This window comes from Gopherus flavomarginatus, chromosome 10 (genome assembly GCF_025201925.1).
Source record: "Gopherus flavomarginatus isolate rGopFla2 chromosome 10, rGopFla2.mat.asm, whole genome shotgun sequence".
In the NCBI taxonomy this organism is placed as follows: Eukaryota; Metazoa; Chordata; order Testudines; family Testudinidae; genus Gopherus; species Gopherus flavomarginatus.
In genome coordinates this window covers 22,359,368-22,375,021 of record NC_066626.1, presented here as the reverse complement: position 1 = coordinate 22,375,021, position 15,654 = coordinate 22,359,368, and the positions used below count along the sequence as shown (strand labels likewise).

Genomic DNA, 15,654 nt, shown 5'->3' with positions numbered 1-15,654 from the left:
GCCAGCCTGCAAGCCACACCATGCTGCTTGGCCCCGGTCTGGCGCTCCAGCTGGGGCTCTGGGATGGGGCCGCACCACACAGCTCAGCCCCACTCTGGTGGGGGCGCTGGGTCAGGGGCTGCTCCGGTGCTCCAGCTGGGGCATTGGGTCAGGGGGCAGACCATGCGGCTCCCAGAAGACACGGCATGGCCCTGCTCTGGCTCCTACACACTCTAATGGAAGCTGCAGGGACAGTACCTGCAGATGTGGCAGCGTGCAGAGCCACCTGGCCACACCTCCTCATAGGAGCCGGAGAAGGGACATACCACTGCTTCCAGGAGCCACTTGAGGTAAGTGCCATTCAAAGCCTGCACCCCCTGAGCCTCTCCCAATGCCCCAACCCTCTGTCCTGATCCCCCCTCCTGCTCTCCAAACCCCTCGCTCCCAGCCCCAAATGCCTCATCCCTAGCCCCACCCCAGAGCCCACACCTCAACCCCAATTTTGTGAGCATTCATGGCCCACCATACAATTTCTATTCCCCAATGTGGCCCTCAGGCCAAAAAGTTTGCCCACTCCAGACTACACCCATGTTGAAGATGTCTTGATCATCACACGGTCAGAAAAGACTCCCTTTCCCTACCCCATGTACAGTGCTGCACCGGTGCCTTATGAAGACGGTGGAGTCTCCTTAAAGCATCAGCTTTAGCTGATGCTACTGCCAGAAATTGGATAGTGGACCACTGGATTATCAAATCCAATCTGGCATTGCAAATCTTACAATCCTATGTTATTGATGAGTGTTCAATTTATTCAGAGCCTGGGTCCCAGTTTAGAAACTCTGTATCCTCAGACTTCAATGCTGAGACTTTTCATATCCTTCCATTTTTGTTGTAGGATTTTTACATTTGTTTTCATTATAACCATTCTTTTGCCTTGCAAATATGAGGCACATCATTCATATCAATTTCCTGACAATGCAAGACAACTGGCTTCAGTGTTTTGGAGTAAACCCATCCCTTTATCCTCCACCTCCCCAACAGATTTTTGGACAGTCAAAGCGTTCCCAAAGAAATAGAGAGGAGGTGGTATCAGAAATCTAAACTTGAGCCGGGCTTCACAGAATTTGGTTTACAATAGTGAAAAATCAGGGGAATGTAAACTATAGGGCAGCCTTGTGATAGTTATCAGATGTCATAATGCAAGGCACCTGCTAGGAGTCACCCATGGAGTGAGAGGAATATTTACTGTACAGAGTAAATGGCACAGGTAAAGTCAATCACATTAACAATGAGTATCCCAGGTAAGGCAAATGTACCCTAGGATATGTAAATCTCATATAAAGTGCGTCCATTTCAGGGACTGTGCCTTAACAATAGAACAAATGAACCAATCAGTAGAGTGCAAACTTAATTTAGTAGTGTCTTTTCCTTATATCCATTCAGGATCTCCCTAGAAATCAGCAGGAGGAGAAATTATCACGGGACAGAATGCGAGCAGAGAAGGCAGAGAGAAGACGGCTAGAGATAGAGAGGAAAAGAAGGGAACAGGAGGAACAGAAATGGAAACAGCAAGAGCAGCAGGAACGTATGGAAAAAATGAAAGAAGAACTGGAACAGGAACAGAAGAGAAGGGCAGAGGAAATGCGGTTAGTGGGGATAAGGTTCCAGATGGGAAAGGAAATATTTGGGTCGAATGGCAACATAAAAAGCATGATTGTTCTTTGCCATTTAAGGAACACATCAAGCATTTAAACCTCCAAACTCCATCTCCCCTACATCAGGAAATACACCTCTCCAAATATCCCACTTCTCACACCAGGAACTCAGTAAGACATCTCAGGGTTGGGCATCCTCTTATACCAATACTCCGTGACTGCATTTCCAAACCGTAGAACAAGGCAGCACAGATATATAAAAGAAAGTTCCAGAATATCATTTTTTATATATAAAATAAAAAGTAGGGTGGTCAAGCAATTAAAAAAAATGAATCACAATTAATTGCACATTTAAAGAAATTAATTGCAATTAATCGCACTGTTAAACAATAGAATACCATTTATTTAAATATTTTTGGATGTTTTCTACATTTTCAAATATATTGATTTCAATTACAAAACAGAATACAAAGTGTACAGTGCTCACTTTATATTTTTGATTACAAGTATTTGCACTGTAAAAAAAACAAAAGAAATAGTATTTTTCAATTCACCTAATACAGGTACTGTAGAGTAATCTCTTTATCATGAAAGTTGAACTTACAAATGTAGAATTATATATCAAAAAAATGCATTCAAAAATAAAACAATGTAAAATTCTAGAGCCTGCAAGTCCACTCAGTCCTATCTCTCAGACAAACAAGTTTGTTTACATTTGCAGGAGATAATGCTGCCCGCTTCTGATTTACGTCACCTGAAAGTGAGAACAGGGCATTGTTGTAGCCAGCATTGGAAGATATTTACATACCAGATGCGCAAAAGAGTCATATGTCCCTTCATGCTTCAACCACGGTTCCAGGGGACATGCATCCATGCTGATAATGGGTTCTGCTAGATAACAACCCAAAGTAGCGTGGACCGATGCATGTTCGTTTTCATTATCTGAGTCAAACGCCACCAGCAGAGGGTTGATTTTCTTTTTTGGTGGTTCGGGGTTCTGTAGTTTCTGCATCGGAGTGTTGCTCTTTTAAGACTTCTGAAAGTATGCACCACAGCTGATCCCTCTCAGATTCTGGACAGCACTTCAGATTCTTTAACCTTGGGTCAAGTGCTGTAGCTATCTTTAGAAATCTCACATTGGTACCTTCTTCGCATTTTGTCAAATCTGCAGTGAATGTTCTTTAAATGGACAACATGTGCTGGGTCATTCAAGACTGCTATAACATGAAAATGTGGCAGAATGCGGGTAAAACACAGAGCAGAAGACATACAATTCTCCCCCAAGAAGTTCAGTCACGTTTAATTAACTTTTTTTTTTTTTAAACAAGCATCATCAGCATGGAAGCATGTCTTCTGGAATGGTGGCTGAAGCATGAAGGAACATACAAATGTTTAGCATATCTGGCATGTAAATACCTCGCAACACCAGCTACAAAAGTGCCATGAGAACGCCTGTTCTCACTTTCTGGTGACATTGTAAATAAGAAGCGGGCAGCATTATTTCCTGTAAATGTAAACAAACTTGTTTGTCTTAGCGATTGGCTGAACAAGAAGTAGGACTGAGTGGACTTGTACACACTGAAGTTTTACATTGTTTTATTTTTGAGTGCAGTTATGTAACAAAAAAGCTACATTTGTAAATTGCACTTTCACGACAGAGATTACACTACAGTACTTGTATGAGATGAACTGAAAAATACCATTTTATCATTTTTACAGTGCAAATTTGTAATAAATAGTGCACACTGATTTCAATTACAACACAGAATACAATATATATGAAAATGTAGAAAAACATCCAAACTGTTTACTAAATTTCAATTGGTATTCTATCGTTTAACAGTGCAATTAAAACTGAGATTAATCGCGATTTTTTGAGTTAATCGCATGAGTTAACTGTGATTAATCAACAGCCTTAATATAAAGTGAAGCCAATGAGCCTGTGACACCCATGACAGAGTCATTGCTTTATTCATTTCTATAAAATTATTCAAGGCTATCATGAACTCGCCAGAATAGAGGGAACCAGTGATAGCCCTTAGGGCATTTTCATCTCTACAGTCACTCTCCTTAAAAAAAATTAAGGGAGTTGAATCATGCCCCATAGACCTGCACACAGATTTGCCTCTGCCTGCCTGGCGATGTGCTGTGCTGTCTCCACAGCATCATCTATGGAAACATGAGAGCTCTGAGGGCTCAATGATCCACCAGTGGGGAGGGAGCAGAGGGAAATGGCTATGGGTACACATCTTCCAGCAAGGAAACCACAGGAAAGTTATACAGCTCTTGGGGCTACAGAGGTTTTACTTTTCTGTGCTAGCCCTCTGTGCAAGAGGACCCCATCCCTCAACCCTTTATGGAGAGTTATGGGAGCAGCCCTGACCAGTATCGCTCCATTGGGAGCCAGAGGAGATTAGGGAGCTCCAATGTCAATGCACAGTTGCAGGGTCTCTCTGTGCTGATCTCTGAGATTGAGATCTGTAAGGTTTGGGAGCTGGACCTCCTGCTTCTTCCCATACCCTCAGCAGAATTCACTGGAAGCCTGACAAGGAGGGATGTTGCTATGTTTTCTTTCCCTCCAGTTGAATGATGACTTTAAGAGGAACTGGACAGAAAGGGTCAAGTTTCAGGAGAAACATTCATCCATGTGGGAACTAGAGGCTCCCCTGAATGCAAAGCTAGGCCCCAGCTGGTTCTTGTGTGTAGCTCAGAGACAAGCAGCAAAGCCTCAGCATTTTCAAGCCCCATATCTTACAACGCTGCCTGTTTGCTGCATCACTGACTGCTAACGAAACAGGATGGCAGTGATTCAGCTGCAGCAGCTGTCATCACGAGCTACAGTGCATTGGATGAAGCCCCCAGAAACTCTGGATTTTGCAGACAAGAACTTAGCCTGGCACGGATCTGGAGGAAGCAGGAGTTTAAGCTGTACATAGATCCAGTCATGCGGGAAGAGAGCAAAAGCAGGAAAGTAAAACTCTTATTTTATCTCATGGGGGGAAGGGGCAGGCGAGGTAAGAGAGGTATGTGCCAGGCTGAAGCACACAGTGCTTCCACACAGTGCTTCTATATACCTATTGTTCTCCTAAGTGCAATGAAACTCTGGAGCAGTCCTTTATGGAAGGAAGAGAGACGGGCTGATCTTAGGATAACCAACAGAAGAATGAGCCTTTACTGCCACACAACCTTCCTACCCAGCCATGGAGAAGGTTGGAGTGGATTTATTTATCTTTTAGGGGAAAAAAGGTTTTAGTTACAGTAGATTACTAGTCTAACTTCTGAGAGGTGGCTACCTTGATAGAAAGGGAAGTGATTTGCAAATTAAAGGCACATTTTGCAAGATATGGCATTCCAGACACAATATGTGCCAATAACAGACCTCAATTTACCTTTCAAAAACTCAAGAAATGTATTTGATCATGGGCATTTGACGATCACAACACTTCCCTAACATAGCCACTGAGCAGCTGGAAAGTGGAGTCAGCTCTAAAAACGGCAAAGAGACTATTACATAAGGCCATTTCCACAGGGTCAGATCCCTGCCTAACACTCTGAGCACACAGGAATAATCCAGTGCAGGCCCCAATGGGGCACAATCTTTGCTGTTGATGAGGAGACCACTGCTGTGAAACTGAGATGGTTGATTATCAAAGGATGTAAATTTAATTACAGGCAATCAGCTAAAGATCTACCAGCTCTGGAAGAGGGCATTGCAGTGTGCATCCAACCTATAGAAAGGCACAGGAAAGGATGGATTAAAGGAGTTATGTAGTGGCTCCCAGGTCATATAAGGGGCTCACAAGTCTCCGGACACAGAAACAGGTGACACTGAAATAGTGTGTCCAGATCCAGTCATCCTGAAGGAAACAACACTATATTTATACAGCACTCATCATTGTGGTATCTAAGCACTTGTATCAAGGACTACATATCTATTTGACTTAGGGTTGCCAGGTGTCTGGTTTTCTACCAGAACGCCCAGTTGAAAAGCAACCCTGGTGGCTCAGGTCAGCACCGTCAACTGGGCCATTAGAAGTCCGGTCGGCGATGCTGCAGGGCTACGACAGGCTAGTCCCTACCTGTCCTGGGACTGCGCTGCGCTGCGGAAGTGGCCAGCAGTTCTGGCTCCTAGGTGAGGGAGCCTGGAGATTCTCTGAGCTGCCCCTGCCCACACTCCCATTAGCCGGGAACTGTGGCCAATGGGAGTTGGGGGAATGGGTGCCTGCAGGCAAGAGCAGTGCGCAGAGACTCCTGGCCCTCCCCACCTAGGAGCTGGACCTGCTAGCTGCTTCTGGGGCACAGTGTGGAGCCAGGACAGGCAGGAAGCCTCCCTTAGCCCCGCTCCACTGTGGACCAGAAGCCACCCAAAGTAAGCCCACGCTCCAACCCCCTGTCCCAGCCCTGAGCCTCCCCAACCCTCAAGCCCCCTCCTGTACCCCAAATCCCTCATCTCCAGCCCAGAACCATGCCCTCTCCTGCACCCCAACCCTCTGCCTCAACCTACATCCCCCAACACTCAGAATCCTTTGGGCCCTACCCCCCAGACTGGAGCCAATACCTGCACCCCAAACCACTCATCCCCAGCCCAGAGCCCATAACCCCTCCCGCAACCTCACCCCTCGCCTCAACCCGCAGCCCCCTCCTGCACTCCGAATGCCTTGGCCCCACCCCCACAGCCCAGAGCCCCCTCCTGCACCCCAAGTTCCTCATCCCCTGCCCCAGCCCAGAGCCCACACCCCCAGCCAAGAGCTTGTACCCCCTCCCGCACCCCAGCTCCCTGCCTCAACTCACAGCCCCCTCACATTCCTCAGCCCCACCTCCCAGCCTGAGCCCCTCCTGCACCCAAAACCCCTCATCACCATTCCAGAGCCCACACCCCCAGCCCCATTTCATTCAATTCTTCCTGCTTGTTGTATCACTTATTGCTAGTGGAACACCTCCCAGCACTTCTCCATAGGTTTTCTCATGAGGACAAGGCCACCATCTGGGCCTTTTAGGGTATGTCTACACAGGGATAAAAAACCTGCAGCTGGCTCCGGTCAAATAGCTCAGGTTGAAGGGCTCAGGGTCTGGGGCTGAAAAATTGCTGAGTAGACATTCAGTCTCAGGCTGGTACCTTCAGAGGGAGGAGGGTCCCAGAGCTCAGTCTCCAGCCCCAAAGGTCTACACAGCGATTTTTCACCCTCACAGTCCAAGCCCCACCAGCCTGAGTCAGCTGACCCAGGCCAGCCAGGCCCCAGGGATAGCTCAGTGGTTTGAGCATTAGCCTGCTAAACGCAGGGTTGTGAGCTCAATCCTTGAGGGGGCCATTTAGGGATCTGGGCAAAAAAATCTGCCTGGGGATTGGTCCTGCTTGGAGCAGGGGGTTGGTCTAGATGACCTCCTGAGGTCCCTTCCAACGCTGATATTCTATGTAGACACATACTTAAAATCATATAGATGCCAGTAGAGAGACTGATATGATGGCATTTTGGAAGGGCCAGAGGAAGCCTGCAGTTACTCCCTTCTTTTAAACAGCTGATAGAAGGGAAATAATTCCTTCCACTGACTACACTTCAGAAGCTATGGGTGGGGAAGGATTGGGAAGACTCCGGGTTATTGCAGAGGGAAGAGTTAGCTGGGTGTTTTACAGCTGTCTCATATGTATAGTAAATATCATACAAACGATGCATCCTATACCTCAGGAACGAAGGAGAAATTCAAGAGGCACAATACCAGTTAGAAGGGAAAGACAGGCAACCTACAGCAGACAGCTACAGCATGGCCTTTGTGGGGTTGCAGCTGTCTCTCTCTCCCACATTGAAAGGGCCTGCTGACAGACAGGAGTAAGCTCTGATAACATAGGTGAGCCTAAACTGGAAATCTAAGTTGTTAGCAGACAAAGAAACAGCATGTCTGATTCACCACTGCCTTGCCCCGCCACATAGTCATTCTCATCAGTGCAAAATGATTGCTAAAGGGTAAAAATACTATCAAATCTGAATGCCTTAAATTGCTTTGCACAGTTTCAACTTGTTCGTGGTTGTACAGTGTTCTAACCTGGTCTAGCTGGCCAGTGTGGAAGAGGCACAGCTGTGTTAAAATCTGGTTTAAAAGACATGTTCCAGTTAAGGTCTCAACCTGGGCTTGAGCACAGCTATTCTAATTCTAACAGTGCTTGGTCCCACACTGAATTTTACAATCCAGTTTGGTCACAGGCACTTTTAAACCATACTTAAACATGGTTGGTTGTCAGACACGTAAATGGATCCTGCTCTGCATTGCTACTGTGCTCCAAAGCCAACTTTCTCTGACCCTCATCTGCAGCATGGTGCATGACAAGGATGTTAAACAGAGGAAAAAATACAGTCTCCATCAGCAACAGGGGAGGAGGCATGGGGAGAAAGACCTCTACGCAAGGCCTTGCGATTTGTTTCCCAGGTTCACCTGTTCCCAAAAATTGTAATACAAGAACAAGAGAACACAATTATATTAAAGCAGAAAAAAGGGAACCTTTTAAATTCACTATATGATAACCCGTGGAACTCGCTGCAGTAAGATATTTTTGAGACAAATAAGTTTAATTCAAGCATCTAATCAATTTAAAGTAACATCTACAGTTATAGGCAGCAAGGTGAAAACTACAGATCTATCAATCTTTATACATCAGAACATAAGCTGATCACCAATTGAGTTCAAGAAGAAAGCCCCTTCTGCTGCCTTCCCCCAGTCCCAATAATACATTTCTGCACAGCTAGGTGCATTAGTATGGGTTTTACACCTTCCTCAAGTATGTAGAGCTGACCTTGGTCAGAAACATGATATAGTACCAGACTAACAAGACCACTGCTCTCTTCCCTAATGGCAATTGCTATTGGTTTCTCATAGTTTTCGTTGGCTCCTAACCATTTGTCTCCATGTCCACTCCTACTTCAAAAGCCCTTGCTCAAGTCCTGATCACCTGTCACCTTGACAGTTGCATTTTCTTTCTTCTTCTACAGCCTCCTGGACTTCTCAGTCTTCTCACGTTCACCCAAATCCTGTTGCAAAAACTGCCTACCTTGCCCACCACTCTGAGCATGTTCAAACCTTCTTCAAATCCCTGCACTGCCTTCCCCTTGCCTTTTGCATCACATTTAAAGCCCTTGTCCCCACCTCCAAGACCCTGCACAACTTGGCTTGTCTCCTCTTTGTTCACTTCCATTTGCTCCCCACCTCTTGCTCCCTTTACTTTTACCATGCTAGCTCTCCCTAGGTGTCCTCCTCCCACTCTGGTCTCCATGCCTTCTTCCATCCCATGTGGCCCATGCACTTAGAACCCCCCACTCCTTGGTCTTGTCTCCCTCATATCCCTCTTTAAAACAGACTTCTTCTAGGAAGCTTAAAAACTCTCATTCACTCCTCAAAGGCAGATTAAATGAGACAGTAGAAACTATGCATTTTAAAAAAATCTAAACAAATTTGTGGAACCAAGATGACACATCACTAATCAGCCACTTTGTCCTGTTTTAACCATCCCTTCTTCTACATTGTATTTATTTGTAGATCTTTGGGCCAGGAACCTGCTCTTCTTACAATCTGTAGAGTGTTCAGCAGGCCCTCGGTGCTCTATCAATTAATAATTTGTTTCAGTTTACGGAAACAGGAGCTAGAAGAACAGCACCAGCGCCAGGAGGAAGAGGCAGCAAGGAAGCTACAACACGAGAAAGCAGCACAGGAACGTATCCGACAGCAGCAGGAGGAATATCGCAGAAAACTTCTGGAGTTGCAGAAGAAGAGACAGCAGGAGGAACAAGAACGTGCAGGTGCTCTAAAGAAGGACTAAAATTTACTGTATCTGCAGATAACTCACCCAGAAGGGTGGTTTTCTGGTGAAGGCACTGGACTCAGACTCAGGAGCTTCTGGCTCTGCCCTGGAATTCCCGAGACACCTTTGGCAAGTCTCTTAGTTCCTCATCTGTACAATGGTGATGATAATACTCCCCTTCTTCATGGAGTGTTGAAAGAACATATCAATGTCTGTAAGGCACCCAGATACTACAATGATAGGGGCCATCTATGTAAGACAGGAGCTTCTTCATTAAATCCCTCCATAGCTCTAGTAATAAGGGTTCCAGAGAAATTCACCACAGGTGGCCTAGTATCTAATGAGGCAGCAGAGAGGTTTCTCAAGCAGTCCCCTTTGATCATAATACAGGAGAACCTGCTTATAGTGGAGTGAAAATCCCACATTGCATCAGCATAGTTGGAGAGAATTTCATGCCACCAGTGGTGGGGTCCATTGTTCTAATTCCTCTAGGAATATTTCATTCCAAGGAGACACTTACCATCCCCCATCTCTGTTCTGACTGAAAAGAAGCTGCCACTACTGTGTGGGTGGGTGAGAGGCAAAGGAATCCTTACCTTCTACTTTGGCTGCAGCTGCTGGAAGTGAACACATGGCTTTTGAGAGGCACTCGTGTAGCTGCTAGTGCTCCCTCTGGCAGGGAGGCGGGTTGAAGACAGCCCTCCAGACACAGCTGAAAAGGGGAGCTTTGCCATATTGGCCCTCTCTGGTTACAGTGAAATTCAGCTTATAGTAAAGTTTTCTGGAAACATCATATCTTGTTTAATGACACAAAATCAACTGTGATGCACTCCAGTCCATTTGCTTGATATTAGCATTACTGTGAGAGGGAGTGGTTAGTTTCCGGGTTCTATTTCCAGCTTTGCCAATGATTTGCCCCCATAACCTTATGCAAGTCACTTAACTTCAATGTGCCTCATTACCCCTATTTTACAGATGGGGGAAATAAATATTTCATTACTCACACGTGTCTTGTGACGATTAATATGTCAATTAAAGTTTGAAAAGCACTGTGAGATCTTGGAAGAAAGGCCCTGTAGAAATACAAAGGTTGTGTTTGATGCCCAACCCTGAGGCAAGAGCAGAGAATGAAAAACTAGAGCTGTCAAGCAATTAAAAAAAATCGTGATTAATCGTGAGATTTTAAAAGTTATCCGAGATTAGTTACTGTTTTAATCACACTACTAGTAGAATACCATTTATTTCAATATTTTGGGAGATTTTCTATATATAGGATCAGGGCTGGAGGTTCTGGGCTTCAGTCCTGTGCAGGGCTTCAGATGCTGTTAGGGCATGGGAATTCATCCCCTCTCAAGGTGCGATGCAGGGCTCCAGGTTGCAGCCTGGTGCAGGGCGGGGCTCAGGACACAAGCCCCTCCGCCATCCGGGAAGCTGCGGGCTGGGGCTACTTCAGCCCTGCCACCACAACCGATGCCTCTTGCCTGCCCATGCTCCCTGGAGCCATATAATTACATGAGAATCTCAGTTTGCCTTAAAAATTTAAGTAAGTGTTTAGCACTAATAGCTGAAAACAAATACTTGAAAATGTGCTGAATGAGAAGTTAAATTTAAAACAAAAAAAATCTGTTATAGGGGCCTGGGGTTTTTAAACACTTGGGGTTGACAGTACTGCAACAGCAATATCATTTTGTGTTTTCAATACAGTTACCCATTTCCTAAATAGGAAATCTTTACAGCTACTAATTATCTGGTCATCCACCCCCTAGAGGCAGAAAAACGCAGACAGAAGGAAAGGGAAATGTGGCTAGAGGTGGAACGACAACGGCTAGCAGAGATGGCAGAAGAAGAACGCCTGGAGTATAAGAGAAGGAAACAGGAGGAGGAGGAACAGGCAAGGCGTGAGGCCGAGGAAAGGAGGAAGAAAGCAGAAGAGGCAGCTAGATTAGCTTTGGAGGAAGCAAAGACACAAGCACAACTTCTAGCCAGGTAAACAGCCTTATTCAGAGAAGGAAATTATTCCTGCTGAAGAGTAACACAGTAGTAGTTTACATCAGTCACTGGGGGCCAACCAAACAAAAACACTACTAGGGCTGGAACTATTTCAGTGAAAATATCTTCACTGGTTCACACTACTGGAATTCCAGGAATGAGCCTCAAATTCTAACGTTTGGTCTTGTATACTCTAGAACTCCAAATTACAGAATGATTCTTTGTGGTGTAGTCAAAACTCAACCACGTTTTCATTGCGTCCCCAAACTGCGTGCTAAAGCTTTACTTGGGTATCAGGTTTCTGAACAGTTCAGGGACACATCTAATATCCCATCTGTACTACAAAATGGTGCATAGTGCCCAGGTTTCCCAATACAGCTGAAATTGTTGTATGGCTGAAGTTACACCAGCAATGAATTTAAATTGCTGAGTTTATAATTATTTAGCAAAAAAATACTGACTTTGCCCACTCCTAATGAATCAAGGAACACTAGCTGCTTTCCTTTCATTTATCTCTAAATATTTTAATTAGCACTGTTTGTTTGCAGGCAAAGAGAAGCTCTGGAGCAGCACCTGCGATTCCAGAGGGAGTTGCTAGTGGAAGCCAGTGGACTGGAACATACACAGCAAATTTCACGGCCATGGGTTTATTCTTATTTTCAGCTGCTCCAAATGCTAGGCCTGGAGACAGCAAAAGAAAACAAATAAATGCGAGGATACTGAGAGGATAGGGTTATTGCAGTGGACTCTTCCAATTCACTGAATCAAATTAAGAGTTCTCTTGAACTTGTCTGACCCAATGGGAAGTACAAAACATGGCCTAAGACTTCTCTATTTCTTCTTGGGAAGTCATTTTCTCTTTAAATCCACTTCCCCAGTAGATAAGTACACTTTATACGCTCATCCAATAGGTGGGAAAGCAAGCATTCAGGATGCTATAGTTAACCAATAGACAACCTAATTAACAGCCTGAGTTAGCCCTACAGTCTCTGGTAGCCCTTGTAAGAGCAGACTTCTCCTACCCTGTGTCCCCTTCTCAGAACCATTCTGTAGAAGCAGAGCAGTAGCTTTCCACAATCTTGTGGAGGGCATGAGGGCTTCTCTGGCATGCAGAAGGATCCTCAGGCCAACTAACTTACCTATGGTCATCAGATCCAGAAACAGCTAGATTTTATGTATATTAGCATCATGCAATCCCAAGAAGCCAACAAAGACGTCAAATAAATACTGCGAGCACCAAGAGAACAACTCGTTTCCCAAAATCAGGTTAATCGTGTTTTCTTCTGCATTGTTTTCTTTTATAGCATGTAACAAAGTTAAATTTATACGTGCAAACCATACTGTACATTTTCAATAGATTTGACACAATATGTCATCAGACACATTTTTATGCCCTTGCTGAATTGGAGCTGGACTTCATTTAAATTAAATGCGCATTAACTACTAGTGCTAGAAGCAAAATAAACTGATTTACAGTACTTGAGCTTTCCTGAAAAAAAAAAAGGGAGAGTGGTGTCTTAATGTACCTAGCTCCTTTAACCCTCCATATATATTGCCTGTGGCTGATTCTTAATAAGCATGTCCGGCTGTGCACCGGCAATTCATAGTTTGCACTCACTGGACATACACAGCACAGATTTTTTAAAGTATTCCATATACAAAAATAACTTTCCCAATCTACATTCTTATAATGAAACAGTATCCACTTGCAAGTTTTTCCATTGTATCTGTATGTTAGAAGACCTCTTAATTAATATCTTTATTTTACATAGATGCAGTGTGTGTTATAGGCTTTTAAAAACAATGTATTACATTTTGTGCATGGTATACAATTATGAAGAGAGATTTTGAGTGGAAGGGCAGAATTTAGGTGATTCCTCCCCATTCCAAGCAACATGCAAGGAAAGCCCAGTCCACCACTCTGGGTAAAAAACACCTGGATGCAGCTTGCATAAGAACTTATGAATTCTGTTCCTACAGAACTCCCTTTTCAGCCAGAAATGCTCCTTCCACATGCCCCCTAACTCCTTCCATGGAGCAAGGGGCCATGGAAGAACATGTCAAAACCACAAAACAGGTACCTGCATGTGATTACGTGGGAGAAACAAGATGGGTGATTATCTTTTTGGATCAAATTCAGCTGATGAGAGGGACGAACATTTGAGTTTACAGAGAGCGCCATGAAAACGTACTCAAGTGTCACAGCTAAATCCAAGGTGTAACATTGTTTAGCACAGATGAGCCTGGAAGTTTTAATTTGTAACTTTGCTAGATACTAAGAATCACAGACTGAAGAGACACTGGAACAGTGTCTATTATCTTCCTACATGAAGCCTGGGTTGAGTTTTCAAGATTAGTCTTGGGGAGGGGGGTGAGAAAGACTATAGCATACACTCCCCTAAATCTTCCCAACAGTGCAGCTCCACTGATGGTTACAATGGTAGAGGAATGTTAACTATAGGTTATCTAACTGCTCACAGCAAGTCTGGATAGAACATGGTTGCCCAACAGCATCGCAGTATGCAGTTGAAGGAAGAGCAAACTCCCAGTGGGAAATCTTAGGGGGAAAAGTCTAGTGTAGAAAAGACCTCACCATTTCATCTTCATTGGGTGAAGGAGAGAAGGCCATGTGCAGCAAGCTCTCTACCCAACTAAGACTCTCTAGCAGTCTCAAAAGAGGGTTCTATGCAGTCCCTCCTCACCTGAGAAGGGAATGTAAATCAGCATATAAAACACAGATTGGGAGGAAAAAAGTCCAGCAGTTGATATGCTAGCCTTGAAGTCAAGAGATCTGGGTACAATTCCCAGCTGTGCTACAGTCTCTCTCTGCCTCACTTCCTCCTCTGTAAAGCAGAAAGAGTGGTAATTTTCTACCACACTGAGATGTTGTGAGGATGCATTTATTAGAAAGATGGAGAGGTGCTAAGATAATGCTGTTACAGAGGCATGGAAGTACCTAAGATATAGCTATCTTTGGTATTTTGGAAAGCATATAGGAAACAGTATTTTGCTCCACCATATGTTATATTGGTGATTTGTTCTTTTGAAGATCATTTTTCTTCTGGGAATCATTTGGTTAAACAGAACACTTAAAAAATTCCATATTCTCTTTTTTAAACCAAAATTTTTATATTTTAAAATAATTTTTTGGTGCAGCTAGGAGTACCAAAGAAGTGTACTACTAGATTGGAAAAGGGACACAAAGCACAAGCATGAAAGGAAATGTATTTATAACTGTACAGTGAGCTCTATAAAAAACCCTCAAAACCTATTTGCGAAAATATAAAACATATTTTAGCGAAGTGGCAATGTAAATTGAGTTTTCATGAGAAGTGCTTGATGTAAAAACCTGCCAACTCAAGTCCTGTTTATTTGCACGTCATGCGGAGCACAGGCAGAGCAATGCATTTTTCTACACCGTCCTCCCAATCCACCTCCTACCTGAGCTGTAAGACCCATTTGAGTGTGACATTGAGTATGACCCATTCATAATTGTGTGATGCACTGTTGAGATGGCCCAGGCAGGTACCCACAATGGTGGTACCTCTTGAGATGTGGATACCTGGTTAGGAATTGCAATGAGCCCACAACTCATTTTAGATAGGACACCATTCAACTATCAGATGGTAATTACTTTGGGGGCACTATTGACCTGGACCATATGTAATGCAGTGATCTAGAGCAGGGGTGAGCAAACTATGGCCAGCTTTGGATCTAGCCCGTGGGATTGCCCCCTGCCCATGGCGCCATGGGCCCCCCACCGCTCTCAGAAGCTGACAGCACCACGTCCCTGCGGTCCCCGGGCAGGGGGGCAGAGGGCTCCATGCATTGCCCCTGCCTCCAAGCCACGCCCCCTGCAGCTCCCATTGGCTGAGAACAGGGGACCATGGCCAGTGGCAGCTTTGGAGGAGGTACCTGGAGGCGCAGCAAGAGCAGTGCATGCAGAGCCCTCCGTCCCCTCCTCCTCCCCATGCCTCAATGCTTCCTGGAACAGTGTGGGGCCAGCAGGCAGGGATCTTGCCCTGGCCCCGGTGCACATCGCTGCCACCCAGGAGCTGCTTTAGGTAAGCGGCGCTGGGCCAGAGCCTGAACCTTGCCCCCCAACTCCCTGCCCTACGCACCCTGCCTGCATCTCACATCCCTCCTGCACCCCAATCCCCTACCCTGAGCCCCCTTGTATGCTCCACACCCTTGCTCTGCCCCAATCCCTTGCCCTGAGCCCCTTCCTGCACACTGCACCCTCTC

General features: G+C 45.1%; 1 protein-coding gene across 1 annotated transcript in view; it reads left to right on the top strand.

Annotated features, from left to right (window-relative positions):
• Nucleotides 1-12,994, top strand: part of KIAA2012 (KIAA2012 ortholog) — an 88,255-nt gene extending 75,261 nt beyond the window's left edge. Inside the window, exons 21-24 of the mRNA XM_050969560.1 lie at nt 1,423-1,625; nt 9,246-9,418; nt 11,187-11,406; nt 11,958-12,994. Of these exons, the coding sequence (XP_050825517.1) occupies nt 1,423-1,625; nt 9,246-9,418; nt 11,187-11,406; nt 11,958-12,117 (756 nt within the window). The 3' untranslated portion in view covers nt 12,118-12,994. The remainder of the gene's footprint in view (nt 1-1,422; nt 1,626-9,245; nt 9,419-11,186; nt 11,407-11,957) is intronic.
• The last annotated feature ends 2,660 nt before the right edge of the window (nt 12,995-15,654 follow it).